This window comes from Girardinichthys multiradiatus, chromosome 3 (genome assembly GCF_021462225.1).
Source record: "Girardinichthys multiradiatus isolate DD_20200921_A chromosome 3, DD_fGirMul_XY1, whole genome shotgun sequence".
Taxonomy (NCBI): Eukaryota; Metazoa; Chordata; class Actinopteri; order Cyprinodontiformes; family Goodeidae; genus Girardinichthys; species Girardinichthys multiradiatus.
The window spans coordinates 30829262-30852780 of NC_061796.1; the positions used below are offsets into that span (position 1 = coordinate 30829262).

The following is a 23519-nucleotide window of genomic DNA, read 5'->3' on the forward strand; positions in this document are numbered from 1 at the left end:
AAAAATGACAAAGTGCTTCACAAAGACAGATGAGCAAAGTAAAATATTGAATTGAATTGTGAAGAAATAACAAAATAAAACAAATTAAATAATACTGATGATAAAAAACAAATACCTGGATTTACCTCTAATGCATTTAGGTTGTCCTTATAGATTGCACAAATTGCTGCTTGGACATAGAAGGAAAACAGTTGGAAATGATTGTAAAATCCCACTGATGCCTTGCAGCAAGAACGTCCTGGGTTCGACACCCGGCTGGGAGTCTTTCTGCAAGGAGTTTGCATGTTCTCCCTGTGCCTGCGTGTGTTCTCTCCGGGGTACTCCGCTTCTTTCCAACAGTAGTTATAATGGGTGCGTGAATGGTTGTTTGTCTTGTGTGTCTCTGTGTTGCTCTGCGATGGACTAGCAACCTGTCGGGCCTGGGAATAGCTAGTGAAACCACCATGATGTTAATGCAGTTAATTCATGGTTTAACAATAGGGGCAATTATAGTTCCACATAGGGCCATGTTGGTTCTCTTAATAAATGAAATCAATATTTCAAAACTGCTTTTTATATTTCCTTAGGTTATATTTTTATGCTTTATAATTTTTTTTTTGATGATCTAAAACAATTAAGTTTGACAAAAAGCAAAAACAGAACAGTTATGTAGGAGTTTGTTTTGGTGTGTGTCTAACATTTTTGCCCCATACTTAGTTGCAGTTGCAGATTATCAAACAGATTTATATCTGGACATTGACTGGACCATTTAACATATGGCTATGCTTTGATTTAAACCAGCCCATAGTTTTTTGTCCTATAGGAAGTTTTCGTCCATGAATGTTCTGTTTTTAGCTTTTGTATCCATCTTTCCATCATCTCTGACTAGCTTTCCGGTTCCTGCTGAAAAACATTATTCCCACAGCATGATTATGCAACTACCATGTTTCACCATGGGGATGGTGTGTTCGGGATTATGTGTGGGTCAGTTATCCACCACATAGTGTTTTGAATGTAGGCCAGAAAGTATAAGTTTGAATGCTTCTTTAACATGTTTGTTGAGCCTCTAACTAATTTAATAACTAGGTTTGTTGAGCCTCTAATTTGCCTTGTGGCAAATTGTAAATAAGATATTTTATGACTTTCTTTCAACAATACTTTTCTTTTTACCAGATTTGTGGTGTGCAGGACTAATAGTTTTTCTTTTAACAGATTCTCCTAGCAACGCTGTGGATCTCTGTTGCTCCTCAATAGTTACAATGATCCTCTTTACCGGTTCTGTGATTAATCTTCTCTTTGCAGTTTAGTTGGACTGAATACAAATGGAGACAAAATTGTATAATTTTTGTAAACGAATTGAAAGTCATGTATCATTTTTCCTTTCATATCACAATATGCATGACTTTGGTGACTTTGCATGACTAAAATTATTTTTGTGTGTGTATTGTGACAAAATGTGAAAAATTGCAAGGGGTGTGAATATTTATTTCAAGGCACTGCATTTTAAAATTGAATTTAACTCTGTAAAAAATGCCAACAAACCAATGAATTGTTGGAAAATCTAAGTATAAGATTTTTTTTATTACCATGTCATTAATGTCAATGCTTTTCTTCAAAGGTCACTGTGTTTGAATAGCCAGGTCATTCTGTTTAATTCTTGGTGTATTATATATTTGTTTACATATATGTTTTTACATGGCCATGTCTATATATAAACCATGTTGTTGATCACAGTTCGATTCCCTACAAATTAAAAAATTTCATTTCCAAACAAAACATTCGCATATATAAATATATATATATATATATATATATTTATATATATATATATATATATATAAACGTTGCAATAATCTTACTTTTTTCTAAATGCCTCTCTGTGAAACTTTCCCTATCCTAGAAGCAGCCCCTGTCAATTGGCTATTTGGGATTTAAATTCAAAAATGTCCCCATCCCTGTTATTTCGCTACACAGGGGGCAGCGGTCTATGATTGGTTACTGGAAATGCCTCTCATAATTGATTGCTCTCCCATTGGTCAGAATCCCCAAACAATCTCCGCCCCTTATGTTTGTGCAGTCAGATACCCCGCGGAAGTTGATCGCTGGAGTGAAATGGTGTGAATATGTGTGAGTAATTTGCATGAAACTGTGTGAGGAGCGTAAAAACTCTGAAGTTTTTCAGCCGGACGGTTTGACAGTTTGTCAGAGGAACAGAGGAACGGTAAGTTGATGGTTTCGATTGAAAGGTTATAAAGAAACTTAAATGCAGGAAAAAGTCTAGGCTAGCTGGTTAGCTAGCTAGCATCGGTAGTAGCCTCCAACGTTCAGGTTAGCATCAAATGTCAACAATCTCTTCAACATGTAACTTTAATCACGATGTTTACTTGCGTACCAATTTGTACCTTATTGTTTTTTGGGGGACATAAAACATTTGAAATCAAATCAACCTTGTATGTGGTTTTAATTTTTTACAGGATTAAAGTGTATGCCCTATATCTGAAGTGTACATAATGTGTCATTACGTTAAATCAATACGTTTCACGTATAAATATGGTTGGCATTTTATGGACGTTTATCCACATGCAGCCCGTTTGACCTGCTCTTCTGTGGGTACAGTTTGTTGCAGGGAAATGTTGGAGTGCGGCATGCTGGAGCGGGACAAAAATGCTCTCCGGAGAAACTCTGCTGTTCTGTGCAAACAGCTGGTCGTGGATGAGCTGTTGATCCAGTTACTGCAAGCTGATGGCATCCTCACCGAGAGCATGGCAGAAACCATCATGGTCTGTGAGCACAGATTTTATACAACACATTAAAGGTCAATAATCAACCAGCTGGCTGGTTACAAAAACACAAGAGTAGCAGCCATGTCAGTTTGAAGGGATTTTATGATCATTTGTGCTGGTCTGTTACAACTGCTGACTGATTACTTACCGTTCTTATGTTTTATATATCTCTCAGGAATAATTACAGCAGCAAAACAGGATTAATACAACAGTTTCATCCAACCAACACATGATCATAAGATGAATATTCAGTTTCACTATATAAACACTATGAGCTTTTATAGAGTGTACATACAGTGCTACAGCTACACTACATCAGATCTGCTTGTTGTAAAATGTAAAACAAGAGTATATTTCTCAGTAAAAAAAATTTGAAATAAAACTACGGCTTTAGGTCAGTTCGCCTCATTTTACCCCCCATTTCCTGCACCCCAAACACCTTCCATATCGCACCTGTAAACAAACCATTTTGTACACGTGGACTTTACTATTGCATAAAAGTTTATTTCTCTTGGTAGTTAACAATTTAATCAATCTTGGAAAATAAGGTGCATAAAAATTCTCATATTTCAGAATTATTTTAATTTCATGTTACATTCTGTGGATTTAATCTACACCCTGTTTACACTGTTGATAGGGCACTGGTTTAGGCAGTCTTTGTGCAATATGACTATTTATGACCCATTATCACACCATAATAACTGAGCTACCTCCTGCTTGCAGGTGTTTCATATCTGAGTCCTATAACCACATTTCCTCACAGCAGACTAGTTATAAAAATTACTTTAATGAATAGAGTGTCCAAGTGGGTAGACAGCGTCCCAAGACAGGTACAGTCTGACCCATGGTTGGTACCAAACATCTTGCAACACACACCTCCTTTCGGTACCTGTTTAGGTCATCTATGAAGACACCAAAACTACAAAGGTACAACATAGCGTGTTTGTAATTGTAGGACTTCATTCCTACAGCTACACAGCTATTATCTTTATCTAATTAGATTCTATTAACAATAACTAACACAGTAAACAAGTAAATACTTTTCATCTTTTCTGATTTACATACTCTACTAATAAAACACAGCATCGCAGCTCTAAGTAATTAGATTTTGACTCTCAAACTCTAAAGGATAAAGTAGAGGAGTGTTGCAATAGTTGTTGGTTACTATGTTGTAAATGTTGATAGGTCACATTTTGCATGTCAATGTTATAATCAGTCAATCGATCAGTCAGTTTGCTGGTGTTTCCCTGTGACAGAAGCCCACAAATGACAGATGACAATCCCCAATGTTATACCGGTCGTACAGTGCTGCAAGAACTGATGAGAAAACAAGGAAAGAGAAAAAAATGTGGATTCTTTACAGAATTGACCAATTTTATCACAATTGATGATGTGATTGCATGATTGTTAAAAATATCCAACGGTCTTTTAATATTATCAGAGAGCTAAAGAAGTGAATTTGTGATCACTAATGTCTCCTTCCTATCTCTTCAATTCAAGGCAGAGCAAACATCGCAGAAACGTAGCTGGCGTTTGTTGCTTCTCCTACCAAAACGAGGTCCCAAAGCTTTCCAGAGCTTCTGCTCGGCTCTCAAGGACACTGAGCAGCAGCACCTCTGTGACTTGATAATACAGTCACCTGAGAGGGACGACAGAGAAACACTCGTAGATGTGAGTTGGTACCTTGATGTACATCAGCTGAAGGATTCTGCTTTGCGAACTACTTATATGGTTATATGCTTGCAGTGTATTCAGGCTGAGAAAGTACCAGAAAAAAAGTCAGGGCAACAGGAGAAAACACAACATAGCAGAAAGGTGAGCAGAGCATGATGATTGCAGATATGGTATTTCCTATAAGACCAAGTCTTAATACAAACTTTAAGGTGCAAAATTCTTCTATCTTTGTTAGCTTTTCCATACCAGCTTACAATTGATAGGAATGCTGAAGAATGATGAGCTTTAGTAAAGTGGTCTGTTGCAGACGTCCTTATTAGGCAAGGAGGAAAGGAGGGAGGTGAGCAACACCTCGTCATTCTCAGCCAGGTCCTCTGATAGATGTGGAGCATCCTTAGAGTCGTCCAGAAAGATCAATCCAATCAGAGAGGAAAACAGGGACAAAGGCAAAGACAGGAGAAAGGCAAGAGGAAGTCATAATCAGGCGGATGGGGAATTATAAAATCTACCTGTTAGTATTCATGTACAGAGTCCGGCAGAGTTTGTCAAACAACTTACCGAAAAGTCTCTGAGAGCTTGTTTAGGATTACAAATGCAACATTTTAGTTGCTGACATCTAACCAAATTACCTTTTTTTCCATGTCAGAGGAGTGTGAGGTCTTCTTTCCCACTTCCAACTCAGGAAGAATGTGCTGCAAAGAGAGCAAGGACACAAGGTGAGTATTTATAACAGTGTGTCTCATCTGTATTCAGAGTAAATTAGGTTATTTTGAGTCCAGTGTTTTTGTGAACAAGGTGGTGTCTGAACAAAAAGGGCTTATGTTTTCTTAGTTGAAGAAAGATATGAAATACTTCAACATGAACAAATTTCGGGACTAGTTGATTAAGTAACTGTTTGTTTAAATTTCTTGGATTTTGTTTAAATCTTTCATTATTTTGCCATGTGACTGAGGTGTGAAAGTTTGGTTCCTGCTGCTGTCTGTACCTACAGACACCCCACCCTAATAGTGACTCATTCACAACAGTGTTGCACAATGTTAGTTGTTAAAACACTTGCAGGTGCGTTCACTTATTTGACAGATTTGAATGAGCAGATAAACCAGTGACAAGCAGAGCTTTTTGTTTTTGTTTGTCTTCAGCGGAGTCCATGGAGTTCAGTCTCGACGCCGACAGTCCCATCAACTCCCCTGTTCTTCCATGCTCTCATGACTTTTATTTCTCTCACTGCCAGCAGGTACATTACATCTGTTTGATAATCCAATTCAGCAGATCAACTCTAGTTTTTACTATTTTATGGTTTTGTTTACAATGTCTAAATTACAGAAAGCCAAAATGGTTCAGGCTTTTTGAAAGGAGTCATAAAAAGTTAAAAACGTAATAATTCTGATTTTTGAAATATTAGGCGCACTTAGGTTTTCCATTCTTAATCTTAGATTACACGCAGTTGAGTCTTAAATTTTAATTTGTATGTTTGTTGATTTGTTTCTTCTTCCACCTTCGCCTTTATTTTATTTAATAACCACCTAATATTGTCAGCTTTTTCTGCACAATAATTAATGCTTCTCAGTCTGGCTTAATGTATGTTTAGGCAGTTAGGTCCAAATGGTCTTGTTGCTTCATCTGCTACTTCACCTTCATCACGGGAACTTGGAAATTAAAAGAGTTTTGGATTGAACACAAGGATTTTAATGGTTGGCTACTCTTTACTTTAGGATAAGTAAGATATTCAAATTAGGTAATCGATGTTAAAAAATACCCAAGTCACATCCCAGATATGAAAAACACCAATGTAAGTTGATAAAGTTGTATTTAAATCTATTTAGCTAGTAAGTTAAATATAAAGTGTTAAAGTACATTAAAATAATAATGGCTTTAAAGGTCTTACAAAAATAAACATAAAATCACTGAAAAGTCTTACGTTCAATCAGGCGTGGAAATTAGCACCAAAGGGTACATTTATAAAGTGGTGGGTTGACACCTTGAACAGGAGAACAGCGTTCAGTTTCTACAACTGACCTGTAGGGGGCAGCAATGTACCTGAGCTGTGGTTAGACTGCAGCAAATGCCATTATCAGTAGAAGAAGAACTGAAAAGGAATAGAAATTGGTTATTTTTCTGCTAAACTTCTGACACATTATCGGTTAATCTCTCTGTTAGAGAAACTTTGAGTAAAGAAATTCAGGAGACAAACTGAATTTGCAGGCGCTGCGTTGGCACAGGGGTAAAACACACGACCCACATTCAGAGGCTTAAGTCCTCGATGCAGCTGTTGCGGGTTAGACTCCCGGTTCAAGTGACCTTTGCTGCACGTCTTCCCTCTCTCTCCACCCCATTCCAGTCAGTTTACTGTCGCGAAAAAAAAGAGAAAAATAAGGGCCACTAGTGGGAAGGAATTGAACAGAATTTGAAAAATTAGAACAGTTTTCATAGGGCCTTTTATTTCACATGTATGTTATATCGTTACATTTCTTTTACAGAAGGAAGATTAGACAACTAAGATTCTTAAATTAACGAATTTAACCAGCTTGTATTTTTCTAACATTACACATATTATGCAAAAATAATGGCTTGTAAGTGTTTTAAGTGGCTTGTACACATGTTAAATTCCAGCCTTGAAAATGCAGTAACCCTCATGTTTTAACTTTTAACACTGAGTATGTAATTTTAGTCTGTCACATTACAATGTTTCCATCCCCTGCTTCAGTCTTACAAAATGAACTCCTCGCCCCGAGGCTTTGCCTTGGTCATCAGTAATGTGACGTTTGACTCCCGCGCCGCTCCTGACCTCGACCAGAGGAAAGGAGGTGAAGTGGACGATGAGGTCCTCAGGAAGGTTTTCACAGAGCTGGACTACCACGTCAGTGTCCACAGGGACCTCGCTGCTCAGGTACAACTCAGAATCCCTCTCCACATCGAGCAGATGAGAATTCAGACGATAAACCTAAAAACATAAAGAAAATAGCAGCTTAATCATAAATCTAAGTAGTTTTGTGACTTCAAATAGATTTCCAAAAGCCACTTGTTGAGCTTGTTAAGTAAGCAACTGGTGCAGGAAAGGTTCTTTTAGAGCAACATTTGTTTGCTTAGCCTACTTTGCTTAGCCTAGTTTATCAGCTTTGTGTCTGTTTGACAAGGGTACGCATGACAGTTTAGTATTTTTAGGTGTTCTGACAAATTCTGGCTCAGTTCTTTATCCAGTTTCTGAATGGACTGAAAGGTTCGTACTTTTTATTTGCTTCAACTACTCATCTCTTTAATTTGAGCAGGACATGAGGACGTGCATCGAGAACTTCTGCAGGCGGCCCGAGCACCGGACAGTGGACAGCTGTGTGGTGTGTCTGCTCTCGCACGGAGTGGATGGAGCAATTTATGGCACAGATGGACAACTAATTCAGGTGAATTTGTCTAATAATTGAAAAAAAAGGAATTTAGGATAAAAGACGGTGGTGTGTTTTGTAAGATTTAACGTGCATCACTCGGCAATTTTCAGCTGGACTGGGTGTTTGAGGCCTTTGACAATGCACACTGTCCACTGCTTCAAAACAAGCCGAAGATGTTTTTCATTCAAGCCTGCAGAGGAGGTAAGTATTGATTATATGTGTCAAGAGTTTCGGTTTCAAATGTCTTGGATATTTTGACAGAATTTAGAGCAGCGAGAGCTATTTCTTCCACATGTCCAGATCTTGATTGCTTTCTCTGATGATGAAGTAAGCACCATGGTTGGCATTTTATATGGTGCAAAGCCCCATATGTAGATGGTGTCAAAATGTGCTACAGAACATGATTCTGTGTAAGGTGGAACAAAATGGGTACAAAGTTTATTTTGCAGGTTTCTACTGCATTATAGGGTTAAAATAAAGAGTAAGCCGATTCTTCATACATTTCAGTTTTTTTCCGTGCCTTTCTGCTTAATCATTTATAATAGGACGCAATGCCATTCTGATAACTGAGAGAGCAGTTGGCTGTAAAAGAGCAGCATTTTATTTTAAAAAATGAAGAAAAAGACTCCAGCTTGCTCCATGACGGACAGACGTTGAAAACTCAACGTGAAAAAACAGGACATCTTTGCAGTCCTCCGTTCTGCTGAAAGTCCTGTTCTCTCCTGCTGTCTTGGAGCCGTCATAAAGAGTCTACCATTAAAACATACAGTTTCCTTTCAAGTAGCTTGACACCTTTTGGCCTCCCCTTGGCTTTATTTTTAGACATCTCTCAGATAATGAAAATAACAAATTTTGAATCTCCTTCCCAAAGTGACGATTTCACCCGGAGACCATTTATCAGCTCAACCTGTACATTCACGGATCAGAAAAGGATCCGATTTCTTATTACAAGGGCCGGTCAAGCTGAAAATCACCCGATTAATCAGCAGCTGATTTCTAAAAGCAGCTCAAAAAAGTATTTGATGAAAATTAGATTTTTCAAAATTATGATATGTGAAATCTGAAACATATGATATTATCCAACCGGTGTACTCTGTTGTTGCCTCTGGATGTCATCCAGTTTCTTTCAACCCCAAAAAGGACAATAGGTTGACAGAAAATGGAAAGATGATAGGTAAATGAATGGGTTGTGCAGTCTAGACTCCAATGAAATGTTTCTCCTGATCCACGTGGATTTAGAGTGGGTGCTAGTTTTTAAGTAATCAAACTCATAAAGGAAGTTTACCTATATTTGCTGCTCTATTTTGGATAGAGGACATCCCATTCCTTTGGTAGAAGTTAAAACTCCTGCTCCGTTGCAGCAGTGGAGGCTCACTGGCCCCACTTCTGCTACTGTTTTGAAGTCACGGAAGCATTTCTCCCACAAAAGGGATCACCAGCGGGCAAGACTCTGGAATGTGAGATTAGCAGTAGGTTTGCTGGACAGAAAACCAATAGAAAAAATTCTCTTTGCATCAAGGGCTCTGACCACAGAGCGGAGTCCATAACTCTTTAAAGTGCTGTCAACATCCAGATAGCAAGATGTTTTAGCACGGGTTTGGGTCAGAAATGATACTCGCATGCTTTGAGGGAAATTGTATTTTGACAGATTTATCACCCCTGAGACGCAGTTAAAATGGAAAAGACCTCCCTGTCTGCTGGGGTGACAGTGATGCCACACAACTTGAAGAAGCTCAATATGATGATGAATGATCTGAAACATGAATAATGGAAATTTTCACCTCACTAGACAGGTGGTCTCTAGGGTCAATGATGGACGTTACGTCATGTTACAACATGCCTGTTCTATCCTAGTGCTGCCACCTTAATTTGTCTTGATAGAGAACCTGTTCGGTCAGGCTTATGCAATTTGTAGCTGGATTTATCTGTGAAGACGTACCAGACGGATCAGGACAAGTCTGATAATAGAAACATCATCTCACCTAACGTGCCTCAGCTTTGTGACCCAGTAACCTTTTTAACACAAACTGCTAAATTGGAGTCTCTTTTCTTTAAGATGAGATGGACTGTGGAGTGGAGCAGTTAGACGGGCCGGTGAGGACCTCTTCTCCCAGCTGTGAGCAGCGAGATGCTGGGAGGGAAGGAGAAGGAGACGCAGATCCCAGGCAGAGACGCGACATGGGGAGGCCCAGGATTAAACTGCCTCAACGATCAGATATGATCTGTGGCTTTGCGTCTCTCAAAGGTCAGAGAATTTGTAAGTTTAGTCTAAGTTTATTTGTTCATAAAAAAAAAATTATGACTTTTTAAATTAAATAAAAATAGAGCAGCAGAGGTCAGTAGTTTTATACATTATTTAAATACTGTATGAATATTAAAACCTCATAACCTAAAAAACTTTTAACTATTGAACCTTTTAGTGGACTTTACTATATTACACTAAATTATGTTACATGTACATTTTATTTAATTTCCAAATGTATATATTTTTCACAAATTCTGAAATATCAACATTTAACCTTTCTACATTTTGTCACATTCAACCACAAACTTCAATGGCCTTTTTTGGGGATTTTATGTGACTGACCAACACAAAGTAGCACATAATTATGAAGTAGAAAGAAAGGGATACATGGTTTTTAACTAATTAAAATTTGGACAGTTTGGCGTGTATTTGTAATCGTCAATACTTTTTAAAACAACCTTCTTTGCAAAATAGCTCAAGCTAAATCAGGTTGGATAGAAAGTCTGTGAAGATCAATTTTTAAGCCTTGCCACAAATTCTTGCTTCATTGGATTTAGGTCTGGACTTTGACTGGGCCGTTTTAGCACATAAATATTCTTGGATGGTGGTGTGTTCAGAGTGGTGTTAGTTCCATCGTACACAGTACTTTACTTTTTGACAAGAATGCTGAATTTTGAGCTCATCTGACAAGAACACCTTCCTCATAGTAGCTATGTCCCCTAGATGACTTTTGGCAAACTTCAAACATGGCTTCTTTTGGCTTTCTTTCAACAAGAACTTTCTTCTTTCCATGCTTCCAATAACGGTAGAGTGTGCGTTTTATAGTTCTGTGATCAGCTAGGCTGTGGATCTCTGCAGCTCCTCCAGAGTTACCATTGGTCTCTTGGATGCTTTTCTGATTAATGCTTCTAGGCTCAGCCTGTCAGTTCAGGTGAACGACCATGTTTTGATAGATTTGTGTTTGTACAACACAAACAATATCTCACGCTTAAAATGTGGGAAATTGTTTTATTACCTAATCCTGCTTTACACGTCTTCACGACTATTCTTGACCGGATCCTCATAAAATAATTTAAAAGTGGCTTAAGAATAGCATTTACAGTCTTTAGTTAGGTAGGGTTTTAAATTTTTTCACAAAAATAAATTGTTGAAGCTGTGATAATTTTTTCTAATTATGTCAAGACCAAGGTTTAGTGTAGGAAAAAGCTTTTTTTTTTTTTTTTTTTTACCAGGTTCTGAGTGGATTTTGGGAACACTGAAAAGGAGCTGATGTGATGAGTCAGAGCTGGAACCACTCCTGGTTGGAGACACAAAACGGAACATATAGGGAGGGGTGGCCTTATAAATAACGCAGTGTGGTTGCCTTAACAAGAGCAAAGCGTAAAGTTCTGATATACCTAGTTTGACTTGAGTTAAGTGTCTGAGTCTCAATCAGTGAAGCTGAATATTTCCTCTGATTTGCCGTTCGAGTCTGAAAGAGTATGTCTGTCAGAATAAAATCCTGAAAGCGTGAAAGGTTAACTCAGTCGGTGAGTTTTTTTAATAACAGGTACATCAAATCCCATCACTACTTGGTGTTGGTCTCTCACACAAAATACTTTTGTGAAGGTGAACCTGTGAAAAACTTGATGTGATGTGATGTGAAAACAAGGTGCTCCATCTCAATTCTATGCACAGTGGAAAAACTGTGTTAGAATAAGCAAATACTTTGGTAAATATATAAAGAGCTGCTGCTTCTGTTGATTTTAGTTAACGTCCCCAGATCTCATTTTGTCTCTTTATTCTTGTGTCTTTTATTTGGGTATTAAGTCTCTGTTGTTTGGTCTCTTTCTACTTAAGGCACAGCAGCAATGCGAAACACCAAACGAGGGTCCTGGTTTATCCAGGACCTAAACACAACACTCCGACTTCATGCCAGAGACACACACCTTTCAGACATACTGGTGCAGGTGAACCATGCTACCTTATGTTTTTCATACACTCATATTGTTGTTTTCTCATGAAGTCTGTTTTCTTACTCTGTCTAGGTAAATGCACGTATCAAGGAGAGGGAAGGTTATGCCCCGGGCACCGCCCACCATCGCTGCAAAGAGATGTCCGAATTCACCAGCTCACTCTGCAAAGACCTCTACCTTTTCCCCAAGTACCAGCCTCAGTATTGATATGCAGAAGCGCACTTTAGACAAACAAACTCAGAATGTTCAACAGAACTGCCCGATTTTGCCTCACACTTTCACATTCCCCCCTGGTAAAACTTCACATCCATTTCCATCCCAACCTCAGGCACACATGCAAACACACACTTCTTAAACAGGAAAAGGAGATACTTGTGTTTCTCCACATGCATTCTGAAATGAGAAGCATGAAATATTTGTATATACGTTTATGCCAGTAAGAGGGTTTATTTGTTAATCCTTTTCAGTCAAGCTGCACAGCAACCCTCAAGTCTCTTTTTAAAATAGGTATTTTTACACAGATTTATTTTTGTGTCTTCGTTTTGTATGAATGGTTTTTATATGAATTTGTAAGCCCACATTTTTTTTGTACATAAAAGTTGTGAACATAACTTGTTTTTAGTATAGTGACAGGAAGAGGGCAGCACCACGAAGACTAAATCATTTCATCGTTTCTTATAGATCAATAATATTCATGTCCTGCGGTTTTGGAGACAAATGTAAAACAAAAATGGTTTAAAAAGAAACAAGTTAAGGAGGTTATATTTTTCTCCTCGGTTTATGAAAATTATATAATAATTATATAATATTTTCTTTTGGATATAAAAGCGGAGTTGAAAACATGCGGCTGTTTAAATGTTAATTTTATATCTTTATTCACTTATAATTGTTAAGCTTCTCTTGCCTGTTTCTAGGTGATGGGCTGGAATTTGGTGCTACTCGCTGGTTTATTCATCCACAGTATAATTCCTGTCCTCTGTTTCTACAGTACCTTGCAAAAATATTTATACCCTTAAATTTTTTTTAGTTTTGTCACATTACAACCACAGATATCAATGCATTTTATTGATGGAGCAACACAAAATAGCATATAACTAAGTAATATATAAGTGGAATGAAAAGGAAAAAAATATTTTTCAAAATATTTTAGAAATAAGCGTCTGTTAACATCAGTTTCTAGTCTTGTCACAGATTTCTAATTAGATTTTGGTCTGAACTTTGACTAGGCCATTCTAACATATCAATGTGCTTTGATCTAAACTATTACATTGTAGCTCTGGCTGTGTTTAGTGTCATTGTCCTGCTAGAAGGTGAAATATCCCAACTGTTTCTAAAAAAACTGCCTTGTGTTTAGCTCCATTCCATCTCCCCATCATCTCTCACCAGATTCCCTGTCCCTGCTGAAGAAAAACATTCCCACAGCATGATGCTGCCAACACCATATTTCACCATAGGGATGTTGTCTAAACTGTCTGTAGATTTTAAAGTTTTCTAACCTAACCCCGCTTTAAACATCTCCACAAATTTATCAGTAACCTGCCTGATGTGTTTTTGGAAACTTTGTGTCCTTTCCTTCCACTTTACAATTATGCATAGCTTTGCATAAAAGCCAAGTGAAAAAAATGTTTTTAGTTGTATTGTGACAAAATGTAAAAATGTTCAAGGGATATTGATGCTTTTGCAAAGCACTGTTGTGTTTATCTGTGCTTGGGAAGTGTATATTTGATGAATTTTACAATAACTGATCCAGTCAGGATAAACTATGTCTTCCATGAACATGAAGCAGTTTTCTTACAGCAGCCTGTACCATGTGAAGATTTTCTGTTACACTCATGACCATGGTGGAGCTTTCATAGCATACCATATTATTCTGGCAGCCCTCCACACACACAGAAATATAGCAAAAGACTTTGCGACAATTAAAGGCCCCCAGAGGGGCCTCGGTGAGAAAAGGTATGTTCAGGTACGGCAGTGTTGTTTTGTGGGAAAAGTATGTAGCTGAAACAGTATTGCTTTATAACCGTCTGGACACGAAGATGCTCCTGAGTACTACTCTGTTGTGGATCAGTCATTCGTTTTTTTCATGAGATAATGGAGAGATAATATGAAGCGAGAAGCATTGGTGTGGAAGTGGAGTAGAGAGTTTTGAAGGTCAGAGTTCATTGCCAAGTTTTCTTGTACCACACTGTGTGAACAGGGGGCTGAGGTGATGTTATCACCACCAATGACTGCCAAATGTTCTATACAATAAAAAAAAAAAAACATTAATTATGAAAAAGTTTCATTTGTTTTTACTGCATAAATATGGAAGTTTACAGGAAAATGTGGTTTCTGCCCTGGGAATGCGATGCGTCTGGGTGAACGTGGGCCCCGGCTGCTCCTGTGCGTGCTCCAATGTATTTGATCCTCCTTGTTGCCGTGTTTGTGTGTGTTGTTGCCTGTGTACAGCCTGTCCTCTCCGTTCTCTGGTATAGTGTAACTGGCTGCGCACTATTTTGCTGCGCTCAGGTCTCTCCCCACTGCAAACTGGGATGTACGAATCTCTCGCTCGGCCGCCGACACCCGCTGATAATGTTCCTGGTGTATCAGATACAGGCCCAGCCAGCTGTCCGCAGTCATACTCAGCCTGACACACACACACACACACACAAATAGTCAAGAGTAACACATTTCCTGCTGGCCTCTGATGTAGCTGCGAGATTAAGATGTTATGTGCCTGTGTGTGGACCACAAAGCGGGGCAGAGTTAGGAGGGATCTGTGGGTGTCTTTGTGGTTGTAATAATGGCCGCCAGTCTCATTAGGTTGAGAGAAGAAACCTCCAGCTAAATAGAGACGCCTACATAAATATGTCCACCATCATTTCTTTATAGTTTTCTTCTGTAAAAACATAGTTTGTGTGGATATATTATAGTTGTCTTGATGTGTTTTTCCAAACGTTCTGAAGGTTTTTGTTTTACTGTGACTGTTTTTATTTTTCCAACCCATTTTCAACCCAGTAGCTGACTATTTTTTAAAGGTTTGATTGGTTTTATTTGTAAACCCATTCACCTCTGAGGTATAAAGCATCCGGGTAGAAAAAAAGCTGAACTAAAAGGATGATCCAGTATCATGTCAGAAAACAACTTGGCAAGAGACACCTTTGTATGGGATCTTTCAGTCTGTGTCAAATTCAGATGTTTTCCACATTTCTTTAGTTGATCAAATCAAGTGTGACGCATCTACCAGGTCCTGGGCCAGGTCTTTCTTCTGTTTTTAGGGTCATGGCTTTCAGATATTGTTCAGGTTGCACTAGAAAGTCAAAGTTTCACAATTCTAAGTGAGTAAAATCAAATAGAGGGCCTTATAAACTCTAAATTTCGATTTGGAAAGGTGGAGTCCCCGACACACCCTTACTTCAGTTTCAGTGTGGCTCCCCTGCTTATAAAGTAGTAGAGAACGTTGCAGGAAAAAACTGTTTCTTTGCACTTTGGACACAGAGATGGGGATTAAAATGTTTTCTTGCCAGCCGTTGTGGCATCCAAAATATTCAATAATTAAATGTTTAAGATATTTACAGTATCTCACTATTTTTTTCCAATTAGTTGCACAATATCCTTATAAAATAAACAAAAAGACAACGTCCAAAACAATGCCCACGTGGTATCTGGATCAGAACCTTCTTCACTGACTCCATTCAATGTGGAGAAGCAGCAGCTCTAATCTGAAACTCCACCCGGGTCTCGGAGCTCCTCACCCTATCCCTAAGGCTGTGCCGAGCCGTCTGATGAAGGAACCTCGTTTTAGTTGCTTGCGACCAGGATCTTGTTTCGGTCATGATCCATATCTGCGAACCAAGGCTGAGGCCTGGAAAATAAACAGACCAGTAAATGGACAGCTTTGCATTACAGCAGATGAAGCCCCAGTTTGTTTATCTACCTCCTGCTCCATCGATCCCTCATGAACCATGATGCTTGAATTCCTGCACTTGAGGCAGAGACAGAGCCCAGTCTGGGAGCCATCAGTTCACCTTGTTCCGGTTCAGAACAGAAAAGTACTGATTTTGATTCAGGTATCCCTTATTAAATTGGCTATGGTGCTCTCTAAAAACATTTTAAAATAGTACAAGTCTTCCCCCTAGGAAACACACAATGCTGTGGATGATCTTGTCTGATTGGGAAGTTGGCTCATGATATGAGACCTCTGAGCTTCCATCTTTTACAGCACAGATTGATTGCAGTCTTCTCCTGCACCATCTGGATGACCTGCAGCAGTAGGTTTGAGCACTTTACAGCCGGGGTTCTTCATAGCTTGACTGTTCTCTGTGCGAGGGTACATGTAAAGATGAGGGAGCTGCCCTAGCCTGTGAGGGCAGGGGGGGGGTTACCTCGCTGCATTGGCTGTTAAGGTGTGAGCTGTGATAGGTGGTGTCATGTGCACCTTCCCGCTCACGTTGCAGGGGCAGCCCTGTGCGGGGTGCCCTTCCAGCTCCCACCCCCCACCAACGCCGTTGTCCAAACAAGAACAGGCCATCCAAACACACACACATACACATCTAATGGCCGGCTGGTGGGGTGGGTGCTGCAGGAGCAACAAGTTCTGTTTGTGTGTGTGTGTGTGTGTTATTAGGTGTCTGCCATTCTAATAAAGGAAAGCGCTGTGTCCCTCTCTGCCTCATCAGATGGCTTTGCTCTGCTTTGTCTGTCTGTCTCATATCTGTCTGTCAGTCCTGAAGTGGAGACCATCAGGAAAGGAGCGCCATCAGGAGTCGTCTTATCTGTTTAGTGCTTTGCTCTCCTTAACAAGGAGACTGAGAAGCAGAAGATGTTTGTGTGTTTACTTGACCTGGTGTGAAGAGTGTGCATATAAGACTGCGTGGTGTTTGCCAGCGCCGTTGGAAATGCTGGGGTGTCCAGCGAGGTTATTTTTGGATCAGTGACCGCGCGTCAATGGCTGCAGATGCGTCGCAAAGAAAGGCTCTGAGATACCAACAGACCCTGGTAGGTGTTTCTACGTTCTCCACCTGTTTGTTTCCTCTCCCATCCTTACATCCTCGTGGTCCGGCCCTACACCTGCTTCTTCTCCACCTCCACTCTGTACTTTTACCCTTTTCTGAATACTTTAATGTGAAGTTTGTTGCTTTTCTTCAGCTTTCTTTCTTATTTAGCATGCTTTTTTTTGTCCTTCATGTTTCATCACAACTGCATCTCATGACCTCCTGTCCAATCAACACTCGTTCTTCTGTTGTCTTTGTGTTTCTTTTCTAAGCAAGATTTCTCCAACTTAATGTCGAACACATTAACAGACTCACCGTTTTATAACGCCCACAACACCAGAGTGCAGGCAGTAAATGGAAAGTCATCACAACAATAAACAGGAGTTATCTTACTATTATTTTTATACACTGACTCATTACTTGATCTCTTACCTTCCCCTCTCTGTATCCTGAAACAAATGTATTTCTCTGTGGCACCTGTACTCCCACTCCTCCTGCAGCCTTTTAGGTATTGGTGGTTATAAATACTATATACAGGAAACCTGAGCAGACAGGTTAGCTATACATGCTGAGATGTGGACATGTCACTATGTCATCTGTTTAAACGCTCATCCGGGGTTATTCTGTGAGGGCACTGCAGACCGTCCTACTTTCATCCAACGCATTTTTGATGCAGACATAATGGACTCACAGCTTCAAACTGTTCCTTCCTGCAGCTTTGATTGTGAATTATAGAACAAGATAATGAGCAGTCATGGTCCGGAGCAGCTGGGTTGGGAGCATATAAATTTGTAAATGACAAAGTGAGCAGAGACCGTGTTCTCCTGATTTTCCTGGACTGTTGCCCAAAGAGAATCTCTAAACCCTGACCCTTCTCCATGAGCCCCTTTAAGACCCCCATGTCAGATATAAATAAGAAATCTCAGTTGATCACACTAAATGCTGAACTTCTCTACGACATTACTCTCTCTCTCTCTCACGTGCAAGCTGGGCTGTGGCCTCCAGGAGGAATTAAGAGCCTCGGAGGATTTAAGGAGTTTATGTGTGGAGCTGTTAATGGCTTGTCATAATATGATTCATTTATTGATCAGGAGCAAAATGAAGTGGTGTTTATTTACAGGTTGGCTCTGGGGTTTGCTTTTACAGCTCCCAGCAAGAGATTAAAACCTGTCTCTGTTTGATAAATAGGATAAACTTAGATGTGACGCTTTGTTTACAAAAACCTGCAGTTCAACTGATGCAGTATTCATACTTACATTTTGTCAAACGACCACCAGTATTTCATTGGGATTATGTGTGATAGACCAGCAAAAAGTGGTAGATAAATGTAAATGAAGGAAGGTGATACATTGTTTTCAAAAGTTTTTACGCATTTATATCTGAAAAATGTGGCATGCTTTTACATTGAGCCCCCTATACTCTGATAAAATAAAAAATCCAATGCCATCAATTGTCTTCAGAAGGCACCTAATTGGTAAATGGAGTCAGCCTGTGTGTAATTTCTGTGAATTCCTCAGGTTTGTCAGAGAACATTTCTTAACAAACAGCATGATGAAGATATGCCACCAGACAGGTCAGGGACAAATATGTGGAGAAGTTTAAAGCAGGGTTACGTCATAAGACAATACCTCAAGCTTTGAACTTCTGACAGAGCACTGGTTAATCCATCATCTGACAATGGGAAGACCATTGTCCACAACTGGAGACGTATCCAGATATGGCTGTCCAATTTGACTGACTGGTTGGGTAAAGAGCAGTAATCAGAGAACCTGCCAAGAGGCCCATAGTAACTCTGGTGGAGCAGCAGAGATCTACCGCTCAGCAGGGAGAATCTGTTGACAGGACATGCACACCACAAATCTGGTCATTATGGAGAAGTAGAGAAAATGCTCATTGTTGAAAGAAAGTCTTGTCTGCAGTTTTCTGCAAGCCATGTAGGAGACACAGCAAACGTGAAGAAAGGTGCTCTGGTGAGGGAAGACTAACAATAAATTTTTTAACCTACATGCAAAACTCTAAAAGTGGGGGAAAACTAACTGCACATCACCTTTAACACCACATCCCTACTATGAAACAAGGTGGTGGCAGAATCATGCTGTGGGGATGCTTTCCTTCAACAGAGAAAGGGAAGATGAATGCATCTAAATAAGGGGCAATCTTGGAAGAAAACCAGTTTGAAGCTGCTTAAGACTTGAGACCACGGCAGAGGTTCACCCTCCAGTAGGACAACGACCATAAACATTTAGCCAGAGCTAAAATAGTTTAGATCAAAGTTTATTACAGTTATTATTATTTTAGAATGACTTGGCTTAAATCTGTTGCAAGACTTGGACATTTATGTTCACAGATGCTCTCTATTCAGTCTGACAAAGCTTGTGCTTTTTTTGCACAAAAGAGTAGGCAAAAATTTCAGTTTCTAGATATTTAAAGAAGGTTGAGACAAACCCCAGAACACTTCCTGCTGTTATTGCAGTGAAAGGGGGTTCTACAAAGTATTGACTCGGGAGGCTGAATACAAAATCATGCCACATATTTTACATTTTTATATGTTAAAAATGTTGAAATTGTATAATGTTTTTCCTACTTCACATACAATCTAAATAAGTTACTTTGAGGGTGTAGTTGTAATTTGACAAGATGTGAAAAGTTCATAGGGTGTGAATACTTACCTTCTGAGTTATTGCTATCTTCATTTCACAGGATATGTTTCAGGTATTGATGAATGTTAAAAATTGGCTAATAAAATTTTCCCCTGTAAATAAATTTGCTCAAATAAAAATTTTAAGAAGGTTTTCAGTGTGAGATTGAGCTACTGTGAAAGGATGAATTCATGTTCATGCTTTTTACCCATTTATACAAGGGTTACTATAAATGTGGAGGGTGCTGCATTTCGGTGGTCTAACACTACCTATATTTGTTTTAGGAACATTTAGAGTTCATATTATGTACGACAGAACGTGATGAACTGCTGCAGAAATATGAAAGGAACATTTTAAAGTCTGAAAAACTTCAATGTTTAGAGATGGTGGTGGTCAGTGTCCCAAGTGTAAAAGGAAAAATGTACCTGATAATAACATGAGCATTTCTTAACTAAAAAACTGAATTGAGACCTTAGTTTAGATAAGTGAGAATGCATTAATGCAAGTCATATTTAGAATTAAGAATGCATTTCCCTCTGAATGCAAAGCTTGAAATTCGTGTAATTAATTAATGAATATGCAGAGCATATTCTGATAAAGAAGGGCAACACTAAAATGTTGCTTCAGAGAGCCACAAACGCTTTCTTTCATCATACTGTTTGCATAGTTTTTTATTTTTTGTCTGGAATATTTAGACAAAGCAAAGAAAATCATCTTTAGTCAATGGTCTTGTTCTAAATTTAAGCCAAACCGTTTCAGTTCAGTTTGGATGTCCTTTGACCTGTAAATCAGCAAATTCAAGCAGGCCGAGCTGGGACTGTTGTGTTAACATCCACCGAGAGACACCGCTGTCGTCGACCCCTGACCTTAACAAAGAGGAAGTTCCCTCTGTGGACCCTCAGGACGCTGACAGACGCACTCCAGCAAGGTGGTGAGAACACTGCTGCTTATCGGTGCTCTCCAGATACGCAAACTAATTTTGAGCCTGAGCTGGTTGTGTGTTACAGTTTATGTGCGTTACATGGTCTAAAATGAGGCTGTATGAGTAGCAGATCAGTGAAACAGATCTCATAAGTCTCAAATAATACAGGCGACTAAATGAGGGGGGATATCGTTCACCTGCCAAATGTCTTGCACGTTGGAACGACTGGGATGTGGACGATTTAGCCATTAAACTTCACACGATATGGCTGTCACTGGATGTTTAATTCAATCACAGACATGGTTATGATGCTAGAATGACACATTACATCAATAGCTTTGAGATCAGAAACCACATAATGAAATAGTGTCAATAACCTGCCATTGTTTAGTGCAAAGGTTAAAACGCACCACCTGTCCCGAAGAAAAGCCTCCTGGGAGAGACGGGCCGGGAAAAAAACACCACAAACAGTTAGTCAGAGAGTGAAACAAGTGTGTCAGTGAACATTGGGTCACACTCCTGCTAAAATTATCAGCGAGTAAGGTTTCAGCTCAGATGAGGGGAGGGTTGGATGGATGAAGACACGGGGTGGCGAGAGGGAAGGTTTGATGGGGGGAACAGAAGGGCAGAAAGGTGAAAGGTTGCCAGGAGAGTTCAGATGCAGGTGAGATGGTTTGGACAGAAACTATCGGTGGCATTTCAAAAATTTGGTTTCAAATGAACGATACCTTTAGAGAAATGTGGGTGGAAAAACAAGTGAAATACATCCTGTAAACTGAGATTGCAGGTTGATTTATGCCACTACTGGGGATTAGGGGGAAAATAAGAAAGTGTGGTACAGGGAATAAATCGGACTGAACGCTATTGTGATATAAAATTAAAAGTCATATCTTCTAGTTACTGGTTAAAAAATAAAAATGATAAAAGTTTACATTTTAATTCAAACATCACATATAAATTTAGCTCTAAAATCTATTTTAAGTGTTCATGTTGGATATAAGAAAATGAGGCAATGCTTGTTTTTGTCAGGATCATTTTTTTACATTTTTCATATTTTTCTTCCTGTTTCTTCACAATTTCCTGAAATAACAAAACAATCAACAAATTCATAAAAATTTTAATACGGGATGCTCCGATCAAATGTTTTTCTTTTGTTTGTTTATATATTAATAATTCATTATAAATTTATTCTCAAGGAATATCACAAGACAAAAAAAAATCTGATTTATGTAAAAATATAAATAATAAATTCAATCAGCTATTAAAAAAACTGATTGAAATTCAACTGCATACATTCCAATTTGATTGTAGTTATAAAATAATAATCAAATTCAGTTTATTCTGTCAATTGGTAAAATGTTTTCTGCCTAAGGTAGAACCCAGACAATTGCATCAAGTCATTGACTTTGCATCAATTCCTCCTCCTAAGCAAGCATGTGGTAACAGTGGGAAACAACAACTCCCTTTTAACTGGAAGAAGCCTTCAACCCAACGTGGCTCAGTATGAGCTGCCATCTTCCACCCCTGACCTGGGGTTTGAGGAGAGCAGAGACACAAAAAGCATAGCACCACTGGTCCATGAATACTTTCTACTGGTGGGCAACTGTGGGTCAGTGGAACAAGTAGTTGTCTTGCAATCCAAAAGTTGTGAGTTTGATTCCAGCTTCCCCTTGCCCCCACATGACAATGTGCCCCTGGGCTCCCAGATGCCTACCAATAACATTCATTAGCTCCTTTAATTATTTATTTAGGAAAGCAACAGGGTTACACACAGAAAGTCAGGCACAGGTGTATCATCTACAGAGTTATTGGCAGAAATATTATCAGTTATAACATACTGAGTAATTGGCAGGAACAGTTCATTTAATATGGTTCTTATTGTCCTACATGCCAATGTTAAACAGCTTATCCTGCTACTGACCCTTGTGGCTCAGTGGGAAGAGTAGTCGTCCGATGTGTTGCGATCCGAACGTTGGGGTTCGTTTCCACTTCTGTCCTGCCACATGTCATTGTGCCCCTGGGCAAGGCACTTAAAGGTGTGTGAATGCGAGTGTATTTTCTGAGTGTGTATTTTCTAAGTGCGATTGCGTGAATGTGTCTCTAGTGTAAAGCGCATTAATTGGTGGATATGGCTAGAAAACCACTATATAGATTAGTCCATTTACCATTCATTTAACATACAGGAGTCTTAGTAATGAATGGGAGAACTGTACACAATCACCACAGCGGTGCAGCTCCTCCTCATGCTGGTCACCAGTTTGGTCACACACTGTTGTGGGGCAACGTTCCATTCTTCAACTGCATTAGTTGGAAGTCAGCCAGTGTGGTTGTGCTGGTTACTCTAGCAGGAACAGCACATCCATTAAGCTGATCGCATAAGAGTTCACACTAGTCCCTACTGAGAGCGATTCACTATGACTCGCTTTTTTGGCTTTTCCATTAGTACTGGTTACGTGGAACTGTTACTATTTTTAGTACCTGGTTGCTTGTGGTTCCAACTGTTCCAAGTCACACCGAAGACGCAACGTCAAAAGACTGTCGGTCACTGATTGATTAGGGGGCACAGTAACTAGTTACAGCATGTTTCAGTAACTCATATTTTCAACAGTTGAATCATTTTAGGTTTTGGGCTTATTATGTACAGGGTTTGGACAATGAAACTGAAACACCTGGTTTTATACCACAATAATTTATTAGTATGGTGTAGGGCCTCCTTTTGCGGCCAATACAGCATCAATTCGTCTTGGGAATGACATATACAAGTCCTGCACAGCGGTCAGAGGGATTTTAAGCCATTCTTCTTGCAGGATAGTGGCCAGGTCACTACGTGATACTGGTGGAGAAAAACGTTTCCTGACTCGCTCCTCCAAAACACCCCAAAGTGGCTCAATAATATTTAGATCTGGTGACTGTGCAGGCCATGGGAGATGTTCAACTTCACTTTCATGTTCATCAAACCAATCTTTCAC

At 39.3% G+C, this 23519-nt stretch overlaps 2 protein-coding genes and 1 long non-coding RNA gene across 9 annotated transcripts in view; 2 read left to right on the plus strand and 1 right to left on the minus strand.

Moving 5' to 3' along the window:
- The first annotated feature begins 2061 nt into the window (after positions 1-2061).
- On the plus strand, positions 2062-14294 carry casp2 (caspase 2, apoptosis-related cysteine peptidase). Of its 6 annotated transcripts, none has more exons than XM_047361658.1 (13): positions 2062-2200; positions 2596-2759; positions 4263-4433; positions 4509-4577; positions 4744-4899; positions 5083-5152; positions 5576-5670; positions 7141-7323; positions 7703-7831; positions 7927-8017; positions 9873-10073; positions 11901-12010; positions 12089-14294. In XM_047361658.1, the coding sequence occupies exons 2-13, from the start codon at positions 2610-2612 to the stop codon at positions 12221-12223; spliced, it is 1560 nt and encodes a 519-aa protein (XP_047217614.1). In that variant the 5' UTR covers positions 2062-2200; positions 2596-2609; the 3' UTR covers positions 12224-14294. The 6 variants fall into 6 exon arrangements, with proteins under 6 accessions (XP_047217614.1, XP_047217615.1, XP_047217617.1 ...); XM_047361659.1 differs by having other exon boundaries at positions 9873-10061; XM_047361661.1 differs by lacking the exon at positions 4744-4899.
- On the minus strand, positions 4594-17477 carry LOC124866042. 2 transcript variants are annotated; one of them, XR_007037710.1, is made up of 8 exons: positions 17422-17477; positions 15933-16023; positions 15751-15860; positions 7147-7377; positions 6628-6782; positions 6474-6522; positions 5066-5128; positions 4594-4829 (listed from the first exon to the last, which is right to left on the minus strand). It is a non-coding gene; the product is annotated as an uncharacterized LOC124866042 (long non-coding RNA). The 2 variants fall into 2 exon arrangements; XR_007037709.1 differs by lacking the exon at positions 17422-17477 and having other exon boundaries at positions 15933-16584.
- Positions 16747-23519, plus strand: part of clcn1b (chloride channel, voltage-sensitive 1b) — a 42101-nt gene continuing 35328 nt past the window's right edge. Inside the window, exon 1 of the mRNA XM_047361655.1 lies at positions 16747-16993. Coding sequence (XP_047217611.1) covers positions 16943-16993 — 51 coding nt within the window. The 5' untranslated portion in view covers positions 16747-16942. The remainder of the gene's footprint in view (positions 16994-23519) is intronic.